A 13,182-nucleotide genomic window follows, 5' to 3' on the forward strand; every position below is an offset into this window, starting at 1 on the left:
AGTCACCCCACCAACTTGACGAGTCGCCTTCCGATTTTGAGGTTTTCCTTTCCTTTATAGGTCTTATGGGTTCGGGGTGTTACATGTTATTTGGTGTGAAAATAGGTGTATATTTTATTCAAACAGAAGCTGGCCTTTTATAGGCATTACGTATAGCTGTTACAACTTTTAAAAAAATATAGTAAAAAGCCATTAAAGGGCAATAAGCAAAAAACTAAAACTGAAACACAAAAAGAGGAAACCAAAAATAGGAAATAAAGACCAACACCTAGCATTTAGATAGGATTTTATTCTTCAACACCTATAATCGAGCTCTGATTGTTGGTCTGAAAACCACGGCGCTTCATCGAACTTCGAAAATGTGTTTAGAAAGTTATGCATGCTTTGACATGCCTTCAGGTTGTAGTTAGAAACCACATGTGGGAATGTCAATCCCATATATATCTATACATATCTCTTCCGCTCACTTAAGATTTAACGATTATAGGCCGAGAGCTAGCTGGAAATCTTTCAGCGTGTTGATAAATTGTCTCATTTAACTCTTGTTATGTGGGGGCCTCCCCTGGTCGGCCATGTTGTCATTCGTTGTTATATTCATTGTCAATACTTATTATTTATATTATTTATCTTATATATATATATATATATATATATATATATATATATATATATATATATATATATATATATATATATATATATATAGTCTTTGAGTTGGTGTGTTGGCGTAGCTGATTATTTAGGCAGAGTAATACTAGGTACTAAGCTTATCCAAAGGGTGGCTAGAGTATTTTGTATTTCCTGGTAACTGGCCAACGTATCGACTAGGAATCATTCTAGTTAGCGTGTTTAGTGTAGCGAGTATTTGGGCAAAGTAAGACTAGGTGCTAAGCTTTATCCAAAGGGTGTCTATAATAGTGTGTAGTGTTTCAGCGTTTCCTGGCAATTGGCCAACGTGACAACTAGGTATGATATTATCTAGTAGCATGAATCGTTATAACAACTAGGCATAATATTATCTAAAATGTTTGGACACATTATTTATCAGACATAATATCATCCTACTATCACGAACATGATTATCTTATTATAATTAGTAATAACTACGTAATAGATGCATTTTTAACTTGTATTCCCCTTGAAATAGTTTGGAAAATGGGGCCATGAACTCACTTATAATTCATGAAACCGTTGAAGTAGGGTAGAAAATGGGGCCTTTTCTATTTTAAAGTGAAGGTTGTTGTTTTTTCTTTTATATAATTCAAATCTATGCACAACTTAACACACAAATCAATGAACAAGACACAAAGAAATCAATCAATAAGACAATAACCAACATTCCTTAGGCCTTAGCTTCAGGTTACATTACATACTTTGCTTAGGTGTGATACTGCGATGTAAAAACAAAAGAACTTAAGTTGCATGATTTTATAATTAAAAAAGGAAACATAAAAATCAAACAGCAAGTCAGCAAAGCAAAAATCGACTGGAAACACTAACTTAAAAAACAAAAATCAAACAGAAACAAAGAAATCGAGCATTAATCAATGAACAAAGAACAATGAAAAATCATGTAATGGAAAATTTAAACCTAATTGGCTATTAAGCCTAATAGATAATTAGACAATGAAAAAATCAAGTGAAAACACTAACTACATGTTCCTTGAATCAATTGATTGAATCATTTAAGATTTTTGAACAATGGGTAATCAAATAAATTCATCATAGAAGCTAAGAATAAAGAAGGATGAAGAATGGTGAAGGTATTTCAACAATCAATGGTTTAGGCAACCTTTCAATGTTCAAGAATTGAGATTGGAGAAGCATAAATCGATAATCAGTCCATTCAATCAGACAATCAACGACAACGAGAATGGAGAAGAAAGGAAGAGAACAGAAGTCAGAACATCTCTTTTGATTTTTGAGTATGTGTGTGTATCAGTAATCAGCGAATGGAGTTGGAGAAAGACAAATATCGACATTGAGGGGCCCTTTAGAAAATGGGGCTTTAAACCCTATTTTAACTAAATAACACATAAGTTCGGTCCTCATCTTTTATTCCACTAACATCGTCTAATGGTAAAGATGTTCATTACTCTATACATTCCAAAGTAGATAACATATGTATAATTGAATTTGTTTTAATCATTAGATTTTAAAATTTTATTAATTTTTTTAAGTATACACTACTGAGTATTGTCTCACTAAAATATATGAAATATATTCTATAATTATTTCGTGACAAAATTATAAAGGGTTTTACACAGAAAAGTTTTATTATTATGAGATTTTTTTATAAAGTCCGATCTATTTTTTTTTTTTTTTTTTTGAATAGAAAAGTCTCGATTATTTAATTTTACACAATAATTTTTTATTTCTTGTTAAAATAAAAATAAAGATTTTTTTGTTAATTTGGATAAAATACTTTTCTTTTAAAAAAATATTTAAGACCTTGTCAAAATTTTTTTTCCAAAATAATATATTTTTTCTAATAAAACCTAATTATACTGTATATTAAAACAAACGTCCTCGTAAATATGCATTTCGTACTTTGGCCACACATGTTTTATATTTCGTACTTTAGCCACATTTTTTTTGTTACATATTTAGTCCCTTGAGTATAGTGTTTGTAGCTCCACACTTTGGCCACAAAAGCTTATTTTGTTAATAGATTTGATCCTTATAATTTTGTATGTTGGCACTTTCCACCCTACTTTGTAGAATGTCACTTTTGACTCCTTTATTCTGTAAAACATCACTTTTATCCCTTCAAATTTAAACATCAACATTTTCCACCCCTTCAACTTTCATAAATTGGAATGTTTTATGGTTTTGTGTATATACTTTTGTATGTTGGCAAGTTTACTGTCCCTACAAATAAATAAAACCATCTTTTTAATAAAAATTAATAGTGTTCTCTCAAAATTTGGGGTGTTTACGGGATGGTTCGGTTCGAATAGTAAAAAAATTATGAACCGTGACCATGAGGCGGGTACCTAACACGCAATAACCGAAACCTAACCGATTTATGAAAAAAACCGAACCGAACCGAACCGTATAAAGGCGAGTAACCACGGTTCGGTTCACGGATACCCGCTAAATACAAAAAGTCGAAACTATTAACTAAAAATATAAACTATTGGTAAGTCATCAAATCATAATAGTTGTTGAAGTTCAAATTATATATTATAGTTTATATAATAACTATAATAATAAAATTAACCATAAATTGTGTTCTGTTTGGGCAATTAGATTGTATGTGGTATTATGAATCAAATAATTTTTTTTATTGAGCATGGAACACTGGAACCATATTCTTATTATTTTTTTTAAGTTTATATATATATATATATATATATATATATATATATATATATATATATATATATATATATATATATATATATGGTTATAATTAAATATGAATCACAATTATTGTATTAATATTTGACAAAATTATAACCATTAGATTAAAAATAACGAAGAGATGTGACTGTAAGGAACATGGTATTAACATGGACTAAGAATTATTATATAATTATCCTTAATTAATTGTAGAGAAAACTAAGATATTTTATTAAGTGAATTACAAATATTTTAGGCAACTAAGTCACATTAATTACTAAAAAACTAAATCTAAAAAAAAAAAATACAAATTAATATTTTTAAATGCTTTGAAAATTCAGTTTTATTATCATTATCATTATGAAAAAATACGTTTTTATTAAAGATCGATTTGAACGTCTCGAATGATGTAATTCAACTTTATTCTTATCATTATCATTCTGGAAGAATAAGTAATAAATTATAAGTGCACATATCTCTTTAAAAATAATAGATACATTCTTAAAAAAAAAACCTTTCGTGAAAACTAAAAAATTAAATACAATTGGACAAATTCTTGAAGAATAATATAAGATTTTGAAAAATAATAGAATACATTCGTAAAAAAATACAATAAAGCAACCCTCTTAAAGTATTGTACGTGCATTCTTTAAGAATATGATATAATAAATTCTGCATATTGAAAATTCTATAAGAATATGATATAATAAATTCTGCATATTGAAAATTCTATAAGAACACTTTCATCGTTTTTGGTTGATTTTGTATATTAAATGTGTGCATTCTTTAAGAATACAAATTAATTGTTTTGAAATTAACTTTTCAGGTCATTTTTTTTGGAGATTGATTTACCGTTTTCCATGTCACAATTAAATTTTTATTCTTGAAGAATAATTGTTTTCACATAGTTTTTCTTTTTTGATCTGCAACTTTTGCTCTGAAAAATTTTGGTCTGTGTTGAACTTTTGGAATCGAAATCATCAAATTCAAAAAGTGGATAAAGATATAAAGTTTGTAATCGAAACCATTATTTAAGGAAAATACACGATTTCATTTTTTGGTTAGTAAAATAATTATATGTAAACTTCCAAAATTAACTTTTATTTGTTTTATTAATAATTTATTATTTTTTTAAATTTCCATTCGTTCAAACATTCACACAATAATTAAGGTTTATATATGAACCTAACACACATTCTCTCTCTCTCTCTCTCTATATATATATATATATATATATATATATATATATATATATATATATATATCAATGACGTTCGGTTCGGGTATCCACGGATATCGAAATATGCAAACCGAAACCAACTCGTAGATAGTCGGTTTTTTCGGTTTTGGATTGACCGGATCGGCTCAGTTTTTCAGTTTTACGGTTTTTTTGAACACCCCTCCTCAAAATCGTGCAAACAAAACAAAACATACTAAACAAAACCTTATTCGCCTCCCTCCCTAAAAGGGGACAATTTATAGATATATACTTATCTTTACTATCTTATAAAAGAAATCTAACTATTTATAAAAATAGATTGATTATAATAATAATATTTTTTTAAGACGTCTAAATGATGAAGCTCATAGTACAAGTAACCATTGATAAAATAATATTAAATTTTAACCAAGTTTTGAATTCAAATACTTATCATCAAATCTCCTTATATTTCTCAGCAATTTGATATGGTTCCCTCAAATCCCGGATTCATTCAAATTTTGAACCCTTTTGGATATCCTTAAATTTAACATGTTGATTCAAATATCCTTCCAATCGCATATACCTCTTTGTTCCTTCCTCTGCTATAAAGTTCACCGTTCAGGAACAAAAAATGACCCCATCTCCCAAATAACACCATAGTTTTATTATTTTGTCTTCGATATGTACTTTCTTTTATAACATAATATTTTTATAGAGGAAACATATCACCGAAAGAATTTACACGCCCCGCTGCTTTGCGCGGATAAACTGCTAGTATATGATAAAGTAAATACAATTTCTCATTAAAAGATTTTTTTTTTTTTTTTTGGAATAATTTAAAAAAAGTGAAAACAACGAACCCACCCCCAAAAGCCAAAATTGCAAGAGCGAATAGAGCCTTCCATCACATTCAGGACATTCAGCAGACACCCATAGAGAAGGAAGATGGAAGCACAAGGTGGGCAACAACAATGGATGATGAGCGCACAGCCACAGCCGCAGTATGCTTACGGAGCGCCACCGCCTCCGCCGCAACCCTACCACCAGCCCTCCTCTCACGAAGAAATCCGTACCCTATGGATTGGTGATTTACCCTACTGGGCTGACGAATCCTACCTTCATTCCTGGTTCGCCGCCACCAACGAGGTCCTTCTAATTCTTAACTACATCTCCCCAACACACACACATACACTGTTCACCAAATCGTTTTTATGTCTACGTCTGTTATGGCCTTTAGGGTTTTTTAGAGGCCCAAAAATTGATCATAGCTTCCTTTGTAGGTGCTTTCGATAAAAGTAATCCGTAACAAAGCAACAGGGCTTCCAGAAGGTTACGGATTTGTGGAGTTCGCTTCACATTCAACAGCAGAAAGGGTTCTACAATCATACAACGGAACACAAATCCCAGGAACAGAATTAAGTTTTAGGTTAAATTGGGCATCTTCAGGCATCGGAGAACGACGCCCTGATGCTGGCCCTGAACATTCCATCTTCGTAGGCGATTTAGCACCAGATGTTACCGATCATTTACTGCAAGAAACCTTTCGCACTCAATATCCATCTGTAAGAGGCGCCAAAGTCGTCACAGATCCCAACACAGGACGCTCAAAAGGATACGGTTTTGTTAAATTTGCAGACGAAATGGAAAGAAATCGTGCCATGAGTGAAATGAATGGGATTTATTGCTCAACTAGACCAATGAGAATCAGCGCAGCAACACCAAAGAAGACCACAGCCTTCCAACAACAATACGTAGCACCAAAAGGTAGTGTATTCATGTATTGTATTTACTATCTTCTTCTTCTGTTAATCATATTGTAAAATTCTCATCTGAATCTGTTTTATCAGGCTTATATCCAGCTACAGTGGCTGCTATTCCTGTTGACACTGATCCAACAAACACAACTGTAAGTCTGACTATTTTTATTTATACCCTTATGTCCATTTTCTTTATAACTTTCTTCTTCCTTATTGTTATTACTTATTGCAGGTTTATATCGGCAATCTTGACCCTGGTGTTGCAGAGGAGGAATTGAGGTCGATTTTCTTGCAATTTGGTGAAATAGTTTATGTCAAAATTCCTACAGCTAAAGGATGCGGGTTTGTTCAGTTTGTCAACAGGTAAGTCTTAAATTTGCCAAAAAAAAAAAAAACTCGATACATGAAAAAACTGTAAAAAGTTAATTCCTATTTTCCTGTAGAACATCTGCTGAAGAAGCAATTCAAAGGATGCATGGAAGTCAAATTGGTCAAACTGTAGTCCACCTTTCTTGGGGAAAAAGCACAGCTGCTAAACAGGTGAACATATTATTACCTTTTCTTTGTTTGAATTGTTTTTTTTTTTTACGGAATTTGTGAAAATTAAAATGTAGGATCCATCTGGAATGTGGGGTCAACAGGCGGATCAAAGTCAATGGGGGAGCGCGTATTATGGTTATGGTCAAGGGTATGATGCTTATGGTTATGGAGCAACTCAAGATCCATCATTGTATGCTTATGGTGCTGCATATGGTGGTTATATGCAGTATCCTCAACAGGCAAGATACATGATTTCCATTTTCCAATTTTTTTTTTGTAATTCATTTTTAAAAAATGCGAAAATATAATATTTTATTTATGGATTATAATATTTAGGGTGAAGGTGGTCAGGACATGGGTGTTGTGGGAGGTGTTGCACCACCTGTGGAACAAAGGGAGGAAATTTATGATCCTTTGGCTACACCAGATGTTGAAAAGTAAGTTTTTTTTTTTTTTTTTTAAAATGTATTTGTAATAGAATATGAATTTTATGCTTTGGATTTTTGTTAGGTCAAATTATGTGTATCTTGCTACACATGGAAGTGCGATTTTGGGGAGACCTTTGTGGCAGAAAACATCGTCTTCTTCATTACAAGCTTAGTTGTTAACAATTAGAGACTTTGGAGAGTGTAGATTTGATCGAGCCAAATTAATCAAATGAAGACTTTTTTTTTTTTTTTTTTTTTTTTTTTTTTTTCTACATGGGTGTATTATGCTTTGGTTGCGTGTTTACTTGAGTTTAGAAAATTGTGATGATGATTGGTTGCGACTTGTGAAGGCTCCTCCTATATGATACTAAAATTAATATCCGTTTGATTTGGGATTATCGAAACCGAAAGTTAATACCAAATCTGAAAACCGAGTTTTGCGATCTGACTGTTGTTTTGGTGATTTTGTTGGAAAAAATTCTTAGCCTAGTGTAGTGGTTTAAGCTAGGGTTTAGGGTTTGTAATCATACTAACGTTACATGACTACTCTTCAAATTAGTTATCAGACACCAATGCATGGCACACTTTGATATTGTAACTTGTTCTAGAGTTTTAGTAAAGAAAATAAAACTAGGGGAAAGAAAATATTGAGTAAAGAAAATAAAAAAAGGGGAAAGAAAATGATGAGAAAAGAAAAGAAAGGAAATAAAAAGAAAAGAAAATTGTATTTTAGTATTCTTGAGTTTGAAAGAAATAGAAGGAAAATAAATATTTATTCTTTTTTTCTTCAAATCCATTCAAATTTGAAGGATAGGAAAGTTATCTTTTCATTTTTTTTAGATTTCCTTCCGTTACGAACATTGATTTTTCCTCACCTTTATCAAATTTTCTCTTCTTTTCTCCCTTAAGTTAGACTAGGGAACATAGTGTTAGTAGGAGTAAGAGAAGGCCGTGGCATCTCTAAAATCAAAACCATATTTTTTAATTTTAACAAAAGCTTTTATTTAAAACAACCAAGATTCCTAAAACTCCAAATATTTTAGAGCATGTTTGAGATTTCATCAAAAAAACTCCTTATTAATTTATTGACACCTTGAGAAGTCAATAAGTTTTATAAAGTGTTTGACAAAGGAAAAAAATCTTTTAAAACAGCTTATGTTTAAGCCTTTGAAAATGAGTTTTTAAAAAATCATAACTTTTGCAATCTTCATATGACTTATTGACTTATTTGAAAAAGATCATTTATACATGTATAAGATGGCCAAATACTTTTTAAAGTATTGAATTTTCTCACCACAAAGCTATTCCACACATTTTTTTTAAAACTCTTTTTAGAAAGGTCATAAGTTAATAAACCACACATTCTTTTCAATTACATTGTTTCTTTCTTCAAATACATTCATTTTCTCTTCAATTTCATTATCACTTTATTCAGTTCCATTCTAAATGGATTCTCGTGGCAAATCCAAAAAATGAGGATTTAACCAAAGATGCAACTGACAAAACGAAAGCGCTTATCCAAATTTTCCATTTTCCATTTTGGAAACCCAAAACCTAGACTAGCCATAATACCAACACTATCAAAACAGTACAACTCACACTCGATGCAACAATCCTACAATCACTTCCATATTCCACTAGAAAATACCGGTTAAAATCTATATAAATAGTTTTCTCAATCGATTCTAGAAACTAAATTTATATATTCTACTTTCAGACTGTCGTAATTTTGTGAACCGCAAAACCTAGAATCTGAAGAATATAGTCACGAACCTGCTCCTGTCCAAAATAAACAAACAAGCGACTTACATGAACCTATTGCCATGACCATACAAGCCTGTAAAAAACGGAAAAAGTAACAGAAATATGTCAGGAAAAAGGTGTTGTTAGCTAAGGCGTATATTGACGTATCCCAAGATAAAGAACACAGGAATCAACAATGGCCGGATGCATTTTGGGAGTGGGTTTTAGAGTATTTTAAGAAAAAATGGGAGGTTTATATCATACAAGGCACAAAATGAACTTCAAATGGAAGGATGCAAAAAAAATTTAAATCGCATCTACAACCAAAAGCTGAAAAATCTAGCAAGCAAACAAGAGATATAAGGTCAATGGTATAAAATAGACACAAAACAAGTATCGATGAGTTTATAAAATGAAAGCTTTTCATCATGAATCAACTTGGGATGTTATGAAACTTCAAGCGAAATGGTCGCACGTCAAAAAACTCGTTGAAGAATCCATGCTTGCTTTATCTAAAAGAATCAAAACATCAAATTCCAATGCCGAAACCATTTCTTTAGATGCATAATTTCCATCCGGATTTGGTCATGGCCCGGAAGTGATTCATGTTAATGACTCACCACCTTGGAGAAAACAAAAATGGAAAGAAACTGGCCCATCGACACCCTCACAACTGCCATATATAGTAGATCTTGTCAATAAAATCCACACTATAAGCAAAGCGAAGGTAGAAAAGAGAAAAAAATAATATTGAGATGAAATATTATGCATCATGCAGCAACGGAGCAACATAAAGTTGCACTACTGGAGTAGAAGATACTAGCAATGCATGAGCAATGTATGTATTACTTTCTCAATCCGAATGAGGATTTGACTGAAAGTTTGATACGAATGGTATTTGAGAGGAAACGTCAAATTGCTAAAAAATATAGTTGGAAGTTTTAGGATTTAAGTAATTACTTTAGGATTTTAATTATTGTTTTTGAGTTTTAAGTTTTGTTTTATCTTTTTATTTTCCATTTGCACTAGTTTATGTTTTATAAACAAAATGTTATGTTTAATTTTTCATAGTTTTAAGTGCTCATGGATAATAACTTAGGTGTTTTTTGTTTTTTGAAGCAAAAATCCATAAAGTCTGCGGACTATCTTTGCAATTCTCTGCAGTAGAAGAGGTGGACCAAATGACTGCAGACTGTAATAAGAAGCGTATTTGTTTTTTTAACATTTGCATGCTGCTGCAGATATTAAAAAACTAAAATAAATTGCTTTTATAATTCGAAAATAATTTTTTAATACAGAAAATTAAATAATGTATAACATTTCGGTAAAATTTTATGATATTTCAGCAAAAATAATAATATTTTAACAAAAAAAATAATGATATTTATCAACAAATTATTATTATTCAATATAAAAAAAAATTAAACAAGAATAAACAAAAAAAAAAGTGAAATAAGATTTCATAAATATATAATCAATATTTTAGCAAGAAAAAAGAAGAAGCATAGGTAGTAAGAGGCCAAACAAGTGTTGCGCTAAGAAGAACACACACAATTTTTTTTTTAATTCGAAGACTTTTGAAAAACAAACAACTGCGAGATAAAAAGTGATGCGTGTGTGCTGCGTCACACAACAATAAGAGGTCTGAAGATGTTTTTTTTTTTTTTTTTCCAAAAAACAAACAGCACCTTACTCACGTATGAGTTTTCGCATTCGATTCAAAACTACTTTTATTAAAATAAAAATAATAATTCAAATTTTCGTTAATATTTACAAAACCATACGGATTCTAGCCCAGCGCTATCCGATGTTTTCCTTTCTCCTTGAGATCGAGGGTTCAAGTCTTACTGTAGACATTGGTGAAATAATTTAGGAGTCATTTAGTATATATATATATATTTGTATTTATCATTCAAAAAAATTTACGAAACAATAAAAATGGGCAAAATTTTCCAATTAATAATTTAATCATAGTATTTTAGTTTTCGTTAACTCAATATTTAAACAAGAAAACTATCAGCCAGATTGGAATTTGCCACTAAAGTAGAGCTAAAAGCTTGGAGGAAGACTTGAAAGGCATAGCTTTAAAGGCATGTGTTGTGGGGTTTCTGTTTATGGTCAAAAGGCAATGGATCCTTTAATTGTGATGTATTCAATCGAGTGGATATAAATGAAGCCTCTTTATATGATGGTTATGTGTATGCACATTGTGATAGTAAAAAGATTGACAACGTTTAAAGGGATTATAATGTGTGACGCATAAAAATAATGTCCTGGTGATGGTTTCTTACATGCACATTATGAGAGTGAAAAGATTGAATTGAAACTCCAATAACCAAGAATAATGCAAAACATATCTTCTAATGCAAAACATATCTTCTATAACAACAAACAATGAAATAATCCAAACAAAGGTTTTCCAATAAATATTGATATGTGTAGCGTTATACATTTATTAACATCAAAATATGGTTCCTTGATTTTGAAACATTTAACATAAACATGAGGTGTACACTAAACTAGCTAAGGATACAAGCATATCAGAACCATGATTTACAACAAAATGTTAACCCAAAGAGGTGTTACATTTCGATAAATGCATCAAAAATTACGAAGGAGATTATATTCTAAATCTTGCCAAGTTTCTTCAAGTCAAGCCAACTTATTACCTTTGTTACCAATACCTCCAAGCATGAAATATAAATAATGGTAAGCTATGTAAAACCTACTAAATACCTAACACGTCTTTCTTCATAGTATATCTTGCAATGATCACATTGCTATAGACAAAAACTTTATATTTTTCTCTAAACATTAAAATACATAATAAACATACAGTGATTACTTCACAATTGAGTTTTAGAATACCTATGTACAATCATTCTCAACAAAAGATTCACAAGGGTACTATGATGTTCCTAATTGAAATTAGATTGACTAATCTACACCCTTCATTTTCTTCATCAAACGACTTTTTTTCTACATTAATTTCCTCTAAATCACATATCACATATGGTCGTTCAACTTAAATATTTTAAATACCATTAGTATAAAATCACATTTTGTTTCCACATAAATCCATTGACTTCACAAATATTTTTATTATTATTTTTTTTTATCATCAAACTCATACATTGCTAATCTACTTCTAAATCTATATATTTCTACTAGGTTTGATACTCGTGTATTACACGAGTTCATTTAAAAAAAAGTTTAAACATTAAATTAGGGTGCAATCAAAAATATCTTTTATTGTACAACTTTAAAATAAAAAAGGAATAAATGTATTTATTGCAATTTAATATCATATATATGATATTTAATAATTTACATATATAAGTATATTATTTTAATTTTAAAAATTAAAACAAACCAAAAATTGACAAGTGGATAATATATATTTCAAAAATACCACAAAATGATAAGTATCAAAATTCATTAGAGATTGACACGTGGTAAAAAAAAACTTTCATTTATTAAGAAGAATAATGGTTGAACCGCAACCAATAAGTTCAAAAACACTTTACCAACACTATAATGAGAGGTATTACATAAAACTTTGATGAGGTTGTGATAAATACTATATATAGGATTGCACTATCCTTGTGATATTTTGAGTCTCACAACATACACACATGGAACCATGTTTTATAACGGCCTCAATTCATAACCAATGGTTAAATTGTATGCACAAATACTTTATAATCTCAGCCAAGTGTTAAATTTAGTATTTGTCACGAGCCGATCTATATTGTACATTTCTAACATTTATAGTAGATATTCCATTTTTTTTTCCTTTTCACCTTTTCACTACACCAATGTGACCAAAATAAGGCCGTTTATCTTAAATAATGGAAGGTTATTCGTACTCAACAGTTTATCATACACAACAATAACGCGTTTTCTTTCATATTTGACAACACATCTAAAGCATAAAGACAAAAAAATATTATATACAAATCAACCCCTTAAATAATTCATAAAACATTTGCATAAAAACACATTTAATTTCCACATATAAATCCATAAACTTCATAAAGTTTCTTTTATTATTCTTTTGGTAAGGTCAAATTCATACACCTACTCTTCATTCTACATTTGTCCCAAATGACTCGAACACTCAACTAGTAAGCTGAGTGTGCCTTCAAACACTAAAATAATAAGTATT

At 30.3% G+C, this 13,182-nt stretch overlaps 1 protein-coding gene across 1 annotated transcript; it reads left to right on the forward strand.

Moving 5' to 3' along the window:
• The first annotated feature begins 5,413 nt into the window (after positions 1-5,413).
• Positions 5,414-7,716, forward strand: LOC145037081 (RNA-binding (RRM/RBD/RNP motifs) family protein). Its single transcript, XM_078985653.1, has 8 exons — positions 5,414-5,692; positions 5,827-6,310; positions 6,394-6,452; positions 6,536-6,666; positions 6,747-6,843; positions 6,918-7,082; positions 7,180-7,280; positions 7,354-7,716. Exons 1-8 carry the CDS (start codon positions 5,492-5,494, stop codon positions 7,442-7,444), a joined length of 1,329 nt encoding a protein of 442 aa, XP_078841779.1. The 5' UTR covers positions 5,414-5,491; the 3' UTR covers positions 7,445-7,716.
• The last annotated feature ends 5,466 nt before the right edge of the window (positions 7,717-13,182 follow it).

This window comes from Lactuca saligna, chromosome 1 (genome assembly GCF_052625555.1).
Source record: "Lactuca saligna cultivar CGN05327 chromosome 1, ASM5262555v1, whole genome shotgun sequence".
NCBI lineage: Eukaryota > Viridiplantae > Streptophyta > Magnoliopsida > Asterales > Asteraceae > Lactuca > Lactuca saligna.